We start from the raw sequence: 10,914 nt of genomic DNA on the forward strand, positions 1-10,914 counted from the left end.
AGATCCTTTGAATCCTTTCCTTTCCAGAACCTAGAAGTCCCTACTCCTTTATTCATCTCTGAGTACCACAGTGGAACCCTTAACCTCTTCCTGGCATCTTGGCACTCATCTGTTCTCTTTCTAGGCGGAAAGACCCGACCCCTACCATACCTAGGGTCCCTTAACTCTTTTCTTCTCCTAAACTCTGAGGCAGGCCCATTTTCTTCTCGAGAATTCGATTTCATATTCTCCCTTCCCATCTACTTTCCCAGGCCTGGACCCCAAGACCCCTTTAACCCTTCCCTTCCCAGAGCCCCTGAGCCCAGGCGCCCACTGGCAGGCGCTACACCTCCCTGCCCATCCGTCAGCAGCCTGTGATGGAGGGAGCTGAGCGTTCCCATCTACTTTCCCAGGCCTGGACCCCAAGACCCCTTTAACCCTTCCCTTCCCAGAGCCCCTGAGCCCAGGCGCCCACTGGCAGGCGCTACACCTCCCTGCCCATCCGTCAGCAGCCTGTGATGGAGGGAGCTGAGCGAGGGAAGAAGGGAGGGAGCTGAGCGAGGGAAGAAGGGAGGGAGCGGCCAGTCCGGGAAAGGCAGGAAGGGAGAGGCAGGAAGGGGGACGTGGTGTCGGAAAGGAGGCGCGGGCAAAGACCAGAATCAAGAAGACAGAAGGCAGGGATGGGGCGATTTGGGGAGTGCAAGGGGGCTCCAGGATGAGGAAGCGGGTCTAGATGGTGGTGAGGAGCTGGGGATAAGGGGACCCAAGCCCCACTCACCCAGGTCCTCCATGGCGGGGCACGGGCGCACCGCGCGGGGCGAGCAGGGCGGGGGCTGTGTCCGGTGGGGGCGGGGGGTGGGGGACGTCCGGGAGTTGGAGGCCCGGCCGTGACCATGTAAGGAAGCCGGGACCCGCTGGGATGGAGCTGGTGGGGGGCGGGGGGGCGGGAGGGGGGTTGGGTAGCGAGGGTGCAAAGAACGGGAGAACCCAGGATGGGGGCGTGTAAAGGAAGGAGGGCCAAGGCCCACCCAGGCCCAGCCCGCCTGTCTGCCGCGGAGGCAGCCACACCCCAGCCTTGGCCTCAGCTACAGGGAGCCCCAGGCTGCCTGAGCCAAAGTCAGAGAAGAGGCTCTCCCAGACCAAGCTGGAGATCCTCTGCTCAATGAGACTCTTAGACCAGACTGAGGCCCCCAAGCAGACACCCCCCACCAAGGCTAGCACCCTGAGTCCTTGATAGAGCCCCTGTCCACTCAGGCCATTCCAGAGAGACTTGCCCCAGACAGAATTGTTGGGTTGGGGGCAGAAGTGATCGTTCTAAGGATCAGTTAGACAGCAGGTTCAGGGACATTCCCTTAGAGACCCTGATAGCAATGACATGAACAGATCCCAAATGGCACATATACTAGACACAAATCTCTCAGAAATGGAGACAGATAGACACAACGAACTCTCCCATCCTCTAAGCCAGGACCTTCTCTCCAAAAATTGGAACCAAACATATAGACACAGGTAAACTGAACCCAGGCCCAAGCCCCATGCAGACTCAGGGAAAACACTTTCAGGCAACCAGACCATAGCCAGCCTTCAAGACAAAGCCTTTCCCCAACACTGAGGCGACCCTTGGGAAAGAGCCCTTTCCCAAGATACTGTTGAACACAGAGAAGACACAGACCCCATCCACAAAGGAACAAGGGGCCTTCCCTGGACTGAGACCCCCGGTAATCAAGGTGGAAGTGAACACTTAGAGCGGAGTTTGGACAGACACGACAGTGTTGCAGTCCCTGGACTGTGGGTCTCAACCCAGCAGCAATTAAAACAACCTGGGAAGCTTTTTAAAAATACTGATGCCCAGAGCATCCTCCCCTCAGTCCAATTCAATGAGAAAGAGCCTAGGCATCAGTATTTTTAAAAAGCTCTCTGGGTAGTTCTAATGCACAGCCCAAGAACAGAGACCTGGACACTCACAGAAGCACAGAGATAGCAAGTGTCAACCTTAGCTCCCCAGAAGCTAACTGGCAGCCAGTCCGGGCACCCTCCTTGAAGTCAGGCTGCCACCTGAGTGGTTTAGTGATCTGGGATCCTGGTGATGTAGATCCTGCCTTGAGAGATCATACACAGCGCAACATAAGCTGAATACAACCTGGAGCTCTGGCCCTCTCTGAGCAAAACTAAGACAGGGCTTTGGGGACTCTAGGAACATAGAGGTCTTCCTTCAGGCTAATAGCAGAAGGACACTTCGTCCAAGAGATGAAGACAGACACAGAGACTGAAGACCCAAGATGAGCAAAGGTCACTCAGGAAACGGTAATGCCAAGGCCTTGGACATACATCCCCACACTCACATTTCCTCAGCCCAGCCCCTTCAAAAGACACTAACCAAAGTCTGTGTGTCTAGCTGGATACCTGAGCAATGAAGTTGCATAAGCAGAAAGCAGGCTTCTCCCAGTACTCTACTCTATCCCAGGACTCCAGGAACCACTGCATAATTACTTATTAAACTCCTACATGCCAAGGGTGGCCTGTGTTGAGACACATCAACTTGGACAAGACCCTGTTTGATGGGTGAAGGGAGTGGGGGGACTCCCACTGGAAAGTAAGCAGAGACACCACACAATAGGGGTATCCAATTCCAAAGTTTTTAATCTCAACTCTGGAAGGCTGGCCCAGGCCAGGTGCCTGGAGCCCTGGGCTGTTCTTCATCTGTGGGTCCCACACTCGGACCCTGGCGTCTTCAGACCATCATCCTGGGGTACAGTTCCATTCTCTCATCGGTCCTCAATGGTGACTTCTGCTCAGCTTCCTCTTATGCTGCTCTGAGGGAGTCCTCCTTCATAGCCAACTCATCCTTGGATCCCCTCCCAGGGGACATCAACAGTCTAAGCTGGAACCCTTGCCCCCGAATTCAACCCCCATTACCACAGCCAGTAAAGCCTCAGTCAGGGGCCCTGTCTCCTCGCCTGCTGCCTCCACAAGCCCCACTAAGGCCAAGGCCCGTTTCCGAGGGCACTGCCCTGGCCCCAGAGCCCAGCGGGCACAATGTGCAACCAGTCGGGGCCGGCCCAGGCGGAATACTTCACCCACTGACTCTGGGCCACCATGGGGTCCCAGGTGGATGTGGCTCACAGCCTCTTCCAGCTCCTCCTCCAGCCCAGGGAGCAAAAAACGGCCAGCAGCCTCCAGTGCCTCCTCAGCCTCTGAGCCCAGCAGGGGCTGGCCTGGTGGGGGAACAGGCCCCAGTGCAGCGCCACAGCCCCGGCAGCCATGCAAGTGATGCAGGATAGGCCAGGCTGCACTGGGTGACAGGCCTCGAAGTGGCACCAGGTCCATCTGGGCTTCGGCAAAGCTGCCAGCTAGCAGGGCCCGGAAGAAAGGGGAGGCAGTAGCTGAGGCAGCTCGCTGGGCAGGGAGCCTTAGGCCTGAGTCCAGTAGGAAATGCAGGTCAGGGGCTGGGATGGGGGCTGGGCCCAGCAGACGTTCATAAAGGCAAGGGGAGGGGGCATCTAGATCCAAAGGGATTGTAGGTGGGAGGGCTGGGCTCACAGTGGGAGACACCAGGCCTTGGAGGCAGGAAAGGGAGTCCGCAGCAAAGAAGAGGAAGAGTGGATGTGGAGCTGGCCGAGTTAGTGCTGAGAGGAGGAGCCGGAGGCCGCCCTGGTCCAGAAGTAGCCGGCGCCACAGAGAGGGCTTCCTTTGGGAAGAAAGGGAATCTTTCAGAAGGTGAAAAACGGTGGCATTAGGGAATAGCAATCTTGCTCCCCTGATCCCTGTGAGGTACCCACATCCCCCTCACCGACAGATGAAGGGCAGGGTCAGTGCACAGGCCACGCGGTCCTCAGGGCTTCCAGAGAGCAGCAGATGAGTGAGGGCGCCCACTCCAAAGGGTGATTCAGCCTGCACAGTCAGGTTCTGCAGCAGCATCTCACCTGCAGAGATGGGCAGAGCAAGTCAGGTTGGGAGTTGATGTCCCAACTCTGGGTCCTTCAAAGGAATGAGGCTAAAATCTCACAGCATGGAAGGGGGTAGGACTGCAGGCCCTAGAGAGAAAGGGTCCAGATGCTAGGAACTGAAGATCAAGGGAAAGAACAAAGTGTGGCAGGGCATACATCTGGGTTCTAAAGGACTCAGAACCTGCAGTCAGGACACAGAAGACAGGGAAGTCCCTGGCAGTGTTGGGATTGGTGGGGGGCCTAGGAGGATATGGTGCCTGAGCCAGAGTTTTCTAACTCAGTGTGCCCAGTGGGAAGGCAATCAGGATAGTACAGAACCAAGAGCATATTGGGTAATGAAATACAGACAAACATGATTCTAAGTTGTTAGGACCAAGCCTGGTGTTGGGGTACACAGGCCCTAAGACTTGGGCAGAGGATGGAGCGGAACTTTGTATGCTGGGAGTCCCTCCCTCTTCCCACCTGGTGACTGAGGTTGGATGGTGGGCTGGGCAGGGCAGTGAGAAAGGTATGAACAGCAGAGTGAGGTTATCAGTCCAGAACCAGAGGGGGATGGGGTCTCTTATGGGGGACACACCCAGCTCCCGGTGCTGGCGTCGAACTGGGCGGGCACGCAGTGTGGGCCAATCTTCCGGGGCAACACCTAACACAAGCCAGGCACGCAGCAGTGCAGCACCATAGCTGCGCACAAAGGCCTCGAGACAGGCAGGGTTGCAGGTAAGGCGTGCCAGGATGCGCAGTGCACGTGGGCTCGGTGGACCCGGTGAGCCCGTCACATAGGCCAGCAGGCCACATAGGGCTGGGCTGGTCACCAATGCCCCACTTGGGTCGGGAGCCTGGGAGAAGCGCGACAGCAGCAGCAGCGCTGGCCCCTCACGGCCCCAAGGCTCCTCAGAGGTGGCGGCAGGGCTGCGGCCAGGTGTGCGCAGTGTGCGAGGCGTCCGCAGTGAAGTTGGGCCCAGGGTGGGGCTGGTTGGCTCAGCTGGCTCCGGTGGCGGTGGAGGTGGGGGACATCGCTCAGGGGACCAGTCAGGAGAGATGTCTCCCGGGCCTGCGGCGTAGCCTTCAGAGATCAGCCATGACCTGTAGAGGGGAAAATGGGGAGACTGAACCCAGAACCACAACAAAGGAGCAGAGCCAAAGAGCTGTCATGTAAAACTAAGTGACTGAAGCCAGGGAGAGGAAATGAGGCCAGGGGGGATAGGAGAGAAAGGGAAATGGGGAAAAATACCCCAACTCAGTCAGCAATTACTGATACCTATTATGTACGAAGTCCAGTATTAGGTACCGGGCATGAACAGTAAGAAAACTAAAGTCCCCATCCTACCAGAGTTTATATTCTATTAAGGGGTGAACAGACAACAAAGTAAAAATGGTCCAATGAACCTGTCTGGGTCCCAAAGTTCAGAGGTGCTGGCGTAGAGCCAAGGCCAAAGATGGACTCAGGAAAAAGAATGGTGTTTTTTTTTTTCAACATTTATTTATTTTTGGGACAGAGAGAGACAGAGCATGAACGGGGGAGGGGCAGAGAGAGAGAGAGACACAGAATCGGAAACAGGCTCCAGGCTCCGAGCTGTCAGCCCAGAGCCCGACGCGGGGCTCGAACTCACTGATCGCGAGATCGTGACCTGGCTGAAGTCGGACGCTTAACCGACTGCGCCACCCAGGCGCCCCAGGAAAAAGAATGTTTAATGATGACTAGAAAGTGGTCATGTCCGGGGAGAATGAGGAATCAGGAATCAGAGTCAACAAGAGTTGACTGAGATAGAATGGGGTAGTGAAGACAGCCAGAGTCCTCAACCCACAGCAATCAGGTGGGGATTCACCTTAGGCTTCGGAAGCTTCCAGCTTCTGCCCGCTCAGGGGTCCGCTCCTCAGGAAAGTCCCAGGAAGCAGCTTCTCTTCCCTCTTCTTCCTCATCACCAGCATCACCACACAGCTGCCCAGCCAAGAGAGGTACAAGTCCCAGAGCCTGTAGCCGGCCCAGGGCTCCAGTATCATACAGGAAGCCCACGAGGGCAGCCACAACACGAAGGTGCCAGGCACTGGCACGAGGGTCCCGTAGCAGGCCCATCAACAGCTCCAAACCACCAGCATCCCGCAGCCGGGCCCGGTTGATGGCCTCCCGGCACAGCAGGCACACGGCTCGTACCAGGGGCTGCTGAGAGGCTGGGCCAGCCCCATTAGGTCCCCTGCGCCGCCGGAGTTCACCCAGTAGTACTTCCACACCACCAGCATTGCCCAATGCAGGCCGTACAAGGCCCTGGGCACACAGGTTGGCAAGGATCAAGATAGTTGCCTCCCGTACTGCCTTTTTGGGGTGGGAGGCCAAACTGACCAGTGGGCCTAATCCTCCACCCAGACTTAGCTGCTCAGCACAGGCCCGGGAGCAGCCTCGACTCAGCTCTAAGAGGGCACGGACTAGGGCCAAGGTCAGTGCAGGGTCTGGGGCAGCGGCCAGAAGCTCAGCCAGAGGGCGTACTGCTCCCTGCTGTGCCAGGGCCAGGCGGTGCTGGGGTGAGTCGGCCAGGTTGCGGAGGGCACGCACCACACTCTGCAGGCACTGGGAGTCCTGGCAGGCTGTCAGGCTCTCAACCAGCAAGGGAACAGCACCTGGAGAGGGAAAAGGAGTACAAAGAGTGAGCAAGGAGATACCTACGCTCCTTCTCCCACGCCAAGCCCTAGCTAACTCCACACTAATAGCTTTCTCACCAGCAGAATGGATGTCCCCACAGCTCTCAGGTTCCATGGCTAAATTCCCCAGAGCACGGGCTGTTCTGTTCTGGATGCTGTCTGTCTTCACGCACTGAAGAATAGTCACTGCAAGATAATTTGGTCTCTTGAGGGTCCTGCCCCTTCTTGTCTCTCTCATTAATGACCTTAAGAATGTGGCCTGAGAGGGTCAGGGAAGGCCTCCAGAAGAGGCTGACACTTACTGGATCTGAAAGGTTAAACAGGTAGGTATTTGTTAGAAAGATAGTGGATGGGGGTGCTACAGGGCATTTCAAATTTGGAAGCAGCCTTTGCAAAGGCCCAGAAGTGAGATCCAATGTCTGTGCTATGCCCTCATGAAGGGCCTCAAATGCCAGCCCAAGGGATCAGGCAGGACTTGAATATGAGGGCACTGGGAACCACAAAGGGTTTTAAGAATAGAAGTGAAGTGATACAATCTGGTAGCCATGGGGAGAATGGATTACAGGGAAAAAGAGTAAGGCGGGGAGAGAGGCAAGGAGACTCTTGTTAAGGTGAGAAAGGACAGTGGCTTAAAGCAAGTCAGCTACCACCACAGCCCAGCACATGGGCACCAGTCTCTGGGCACATGAAAGAAGAAGGAATAAATGTGGACGGACATAGGAGTTATTTAAAATGCAGAAAAGGGGCGCCTGGGTGGCTCAGTCGGTTAAGCGTCTGACCTTGGCTCAGGTCATGATCTCACAGTTCATGGGTTCGAGCCCTGCGTCGGGCTCTGTGCTGACAGCTCAGAGCCTGGAGCCTGCTTCAGATTCTGTGTCTCCCTCTCTCTCTGCTCTCTCCCCACTCATACTCTGTGTCTCAAAAATAGATAAATGTTAAAAAAAAATTTTAATACAGAATAGTGATTGAATGATGAGAGTTATATGCTAATAACAAGACCTATAATTTATTGAGGACTTATTAATGTGGCAGGCCTCTTGTCAAACACGTTATGGTCCAGATGCATTTTATACAATTTAAAAATATGTTAAATTTTCGTCTTGTACAAAAAAATTAAGATTTCATCAAAACTGGCATAATTTCAGGGGCGCCTGGGTGGCTCAGTCGGTTGGGTGTCTGACTTCAGCTCAGGTCATGATCTCACGGTCCATGAGTTCAAGCCCTGTGTCAGGTTCTGTGCTGACAGCTCAGAGCCTGGAACTTGCTTTGGATTCTGTGTCTCCCTCTCTCTGCTCCTCACCCACTCATGCTCTGTCTCTCTCTCTCTGTCAAAAATAAATAAACATTAAAAAAAAAAAGCTGGCATAATTTCATAACCGGTAGGCACTCTGTAAACTGTGTTCACATTGCCACAAGGTGGCGCCAACTTAGCTGGTAAACAAACGCCTGCGATCTTTTGTTAGGATTTGTTCTTATTGTGCTGGTTTTTAATACCTGAAAGTACCCGGTCTTAGAATATCTGCGTTCAATGTTTGCACTCGGCTTCTCACTACTTCAATTTTGTAAGGTAGCTATTATTATTCAATTTTACAACAAGGAATTCTAGCCTCGGTTCTCTCGGTCTAGCTCACTGCAGAAAACCACAACTTCTGACCTAAAGTTCACCAAATGGGAGCTCTGCACAGGGCCACTCAGTAGGCATGTAGTGTCTGCTATAAACCTCATAAATGGAGGGTAAGAATTACCCAAAAGTCACCAAATAATCTTTTGGTCTCCAGTAGCTCGGATTCGAGGGATGTGCCCAACAACCAACACGCAGGTAATGGCTGTAATTATCTGATCTGGTCAGGATTGGGTATCATCTATAAGGAAGGCTTGAAGGTTTGAGAGCCGGGGGGGGGGGGGGGGGGGGGTAGGTTACACGGTCTAAAGGCGTGTTCTTCCAGGATACAACACAAAGAACTCAAGACTCCGCCCAAGCCCAGAGAAGGAAGGATTTGTGAGTGGAATCCTTCTAGGAAATGAGGGTGGAGCACTTACCCAAAGAGAGAATGCCTCCGAGCCTGCGCACTTCAGCCCGGCACGCCCCTTCCGTACAGCAGTTGGCTAGGATGCTGAGCGCCAAGTCCAGGGTCTTGCGCAGGCGCGCTGGCGGCGAGGGCGACGACGACGACGCAGAGGAGGGGGCAGGGCCCGACGAGGGGGCGGGGCCATCATAAATCGCTGACTCGACCGACGAGGGGGCGGAGCCTGAGCCAGCCTGGGACGGGGCGGGACCCGCTGCCGCCGCTCGCCGCAGCAGCGCGAGAAGGGGGCGGAGCCCGCCGCGCGCCCGGAAGCGCTCGATTCCCCCTGCTGCCTTGACGTGGCGTGTGCGGAGGGCTAAGAGCGCACGGCCCAAGGGAGTCTCGTTGGTAGCTGTGTCCTTTCCCCCACCTAGACCCTCCCCGGCCGCCGCTGTGAGCTGCGCGAGGCAGAACGAGAGCGAGTCCGTAAGAGTCGGTTTCGCAGCCGCCATCTTGGCTCAGGCCTAAGGCTCCGCCCCCCGCCTCGCCGTCCGTCCAAGGGAGCGGAACTGGAGGAGGGGCGTGGCCACGCACCTCCTCTCTGACGCTTTTTAAGTAGCGCCGCCGCAGTTATTTTGCAAGTTGGAAGTTGTAGTTCTCGATCCCGGCCCTCTGGACAGTCGCTGAAGGCACGTAGAGTAATGGTTATCTAATCGTGCGAACCCAAGAATCGTGTGCGGTGCATGTTGGGATATGTAGTCCGCGCCTTGCTTAGCACGCTTAGGTTATAGGACGGAGGGGAAACTCTCAGGCGGCTCGCAGTGGGCTGGTTCTTTTGGAGAACCCAGACATCCGACCATGGAGTCTCAGTACCGTGCTGCCCCAAGTGACGTGGCTATTCCGTCCCCCGCGTGTCCACCACAGCGACCCTCCCTTTTCCTTCCGGCTCGCTTCGCTGCCCACAGTGATGGCCAGGGCACCGAAATCCGTGCTGACGGACTCAGGACCGCGAGCAAGGCCAAAAGGGTCAAGTTGCTGTTAGTGGCCGCAGATTGGGAGGTCTTGCTCAGTCAAGTGAATGAGAGGGTTAAACCTACCGAGACCGTTCCCTGCCACTTCCTAGAGCGGCACGGGCTATTGGGCATTTCCGCTTCCGGTGCTGGATTCCCTGGGTCCCGAATGTCTTGCCGCTGTGCTTGTGAACTGAATGGGTGGTTTTTAGGAAACGGGGCTTTATTCACGGCGATGCAGTCAACGTCGCCAGAAGTGGCAAGGGAGAACTAAGACGGGGCGGAGCGGCAGGGAACTGGACATCAGGATCCCAAGGAAACCCCGAGGTTCACCCTCTTTGGCGGAGTTGTTCCACCAGAGCTGCCCTCCCTGGTGTGGCTGCGATAGCCGGCCGCCTGGGAAATGCTGCTGGACTTGGAATGCCTATGTAGGTCGAGCTCTGGCCCAGGGAAGAAGCTTCTGACAAAGCTTCTGACAAACTGTCCTGCACTCCCCAAAGCCTTCGGGTGCCGGGCGTGTGGACTGATCGCAGCGTACCTCCCTGACCTTCTTCACCACCAAAGCAGCCATGTGGGTGGCAATCCCTGTACTGTTGTTCGGAGTGTGTCAAAAGCTTCCAACGTGGCTTAGATTTAGTTAAGCACTACCAGATACACACTGGCGAGAAACCATGCCTCTGCCATGTGTGTGGCTGTTGCTTCAGTCTAGCTCCAATCTCTTGCCACACCGTAGTTTCCCACTCAGGGTTCTGGCCCCACAAATTCCCAGAGTGTGGGGAGGCTTTTGGCCGCAGATCTGACTTGGTTAAACACCAACGGCAGCATACCAGTGAGAAGTCCTGTAAATGCTGAATGTACTAAGACTCGGCGTTAGTTCCAATCTAATCCAGCGCCAGAGCGCCCACACAGGCAAGAAACCCTACTGTTGTGGGGACTGCAGGAAGAGCTTCAGCTTTAGCTCCAACCTGTTACAGTACCAGCGCTTACACGGGTGTGAAGCTCTTACTGCTTTGCCTGGTGCAGTGATAGCTTTGGGCACAGCTCTTATCTGCTCAAGCCCCAATGTTCACACACTGGGGAGAAGGCTTATAATTGCTGTGAGTGTGGCAAGAACTTCACAGACAGTTTGGACTGCCTATGACACAAACATACACACATAATGAAGAATGATCCTTCAAGTGTTCTGAGTGTGGCTGTGGCTTTAGTGAGTGCATCCAATGCACTGAACACCAGCACATCCGCTTGGGTGAATGACCCTTTGCCTGTTCAGAATGTGACAAAATCTTTTCCCACAGCCCCAAGCTCCTTAAACAGCAATGCTACCATATAGGAAGAAGC

At 55.4% G+C, this 10,914-nt stretch overlaps 2 protein-coding genes across 13 annotated transcripts in view; both read right to left on the reverse strand.

Moving 5' to 3' along the window:
* The window catches only part of LOC125154101 (transforming growth factor beta-1-induced transcript 1 protein), a 15,179-nt gene extending 14,265 nt beyond the window's left edge, over window positions 1-914 (reverse strand). For 6 of the 11 annotated variants that reach the window (XM_047837825.1, XM_047837830.1, XM_047837827.1 and 3 more), the window contains exon 1: window positions 758-909. In XM_047837825.1, coding sequence (XP_047693781.1) covers window positions 758-770 — 13 coding nt within the window. In that variant the 5' untranslated portion in view covers window positions 771-909. Of the gene's footprint in view, window positions 1-757 lie in introns of all 11 variants that reach the window. The other 5 variants (XR_007147674.1, XR_007147673.1, XM_047837829.1 and 2 more) reach the window with 2 other exon arrangements.
* Window positions 915-2,601: 1,687 nt separating this feature from the next.
* Window positions 2,602-9,332, reverse strand: ARMC5 (armadillo repeat containing 5). 2 transcript variants are annotated; one of them, XM_047839418.1, is made up of 6 exons: window positions 8,601-9,332; window positions 6,639-6,746; window positions 5,753-6,539; window positions 4,504-5,009; window positions 3,770-3,902; window positions 2,602-3,667 (listed from the first exon to the last, which is right to left on the reverse strand). In XM_047839418.1, the coding sequence occupies exons 1-6, from the start codon at window positions 9,076-9,078 to the stop codon at window positions 2,848-2,850; spliced, it is 2,832 nt and encodes a 943-aa protein (XP_047695374.1). In that variant the 5' UTR covers window positions 9,079-9,332; the 3' UTR covers window positions 2,602-2,847. The 2 variants fall into 2 exon arrangements, with proteins under 2 accessions (XP_047695374.1, XP_047695375.1); XM_047839419.1 differs by having other exon boundaries at window positions 6,639-6,867; window positions 8,601-8,677.
* Window positions 9,333-10,914: the final 1,582 nt, after the last annotated feature.

Source organism: Prionailurus viverrinus, chromosome E3 (assembly GCF_022837055.1).
Source record: "Prionailurus viverrinus isolate Anna chromosome E3, UM_Priviv_1.0, whole genome shotgun sequence".
NCBI lineage: Eukaryota > Metazoa > Chordata > Mammalia > Carnivora > Felidae > Prionailurus > Prionailurus viverrinus.

Excerpts from the sequence above, each read along its gene's own strand:
- ARMC5 (XM_047839418.1), bottom strand. The coding sequence starts at position 9,078 with ATGGCGGCTGCGAAACCGACTCTTACGGACTCGCTCTCGTTCTGCCTC. Across the intron at positions 6,540-6,638 it reads TGGGGACATCCATTCTGCTG|GTGCTGTTCCCTTGCTGGTT; the intron begins GTGAGAAAGCTA and ends TTCCCTCTCCAG. Across the intron at positions 5,010-5,752 it reads GGAAGCTTCCGAAGCCTAAG|GTCATGGCTGATCTCTGAAG; the intron begins GTGAATCCCCAC and ends TCCCCTCTACAG.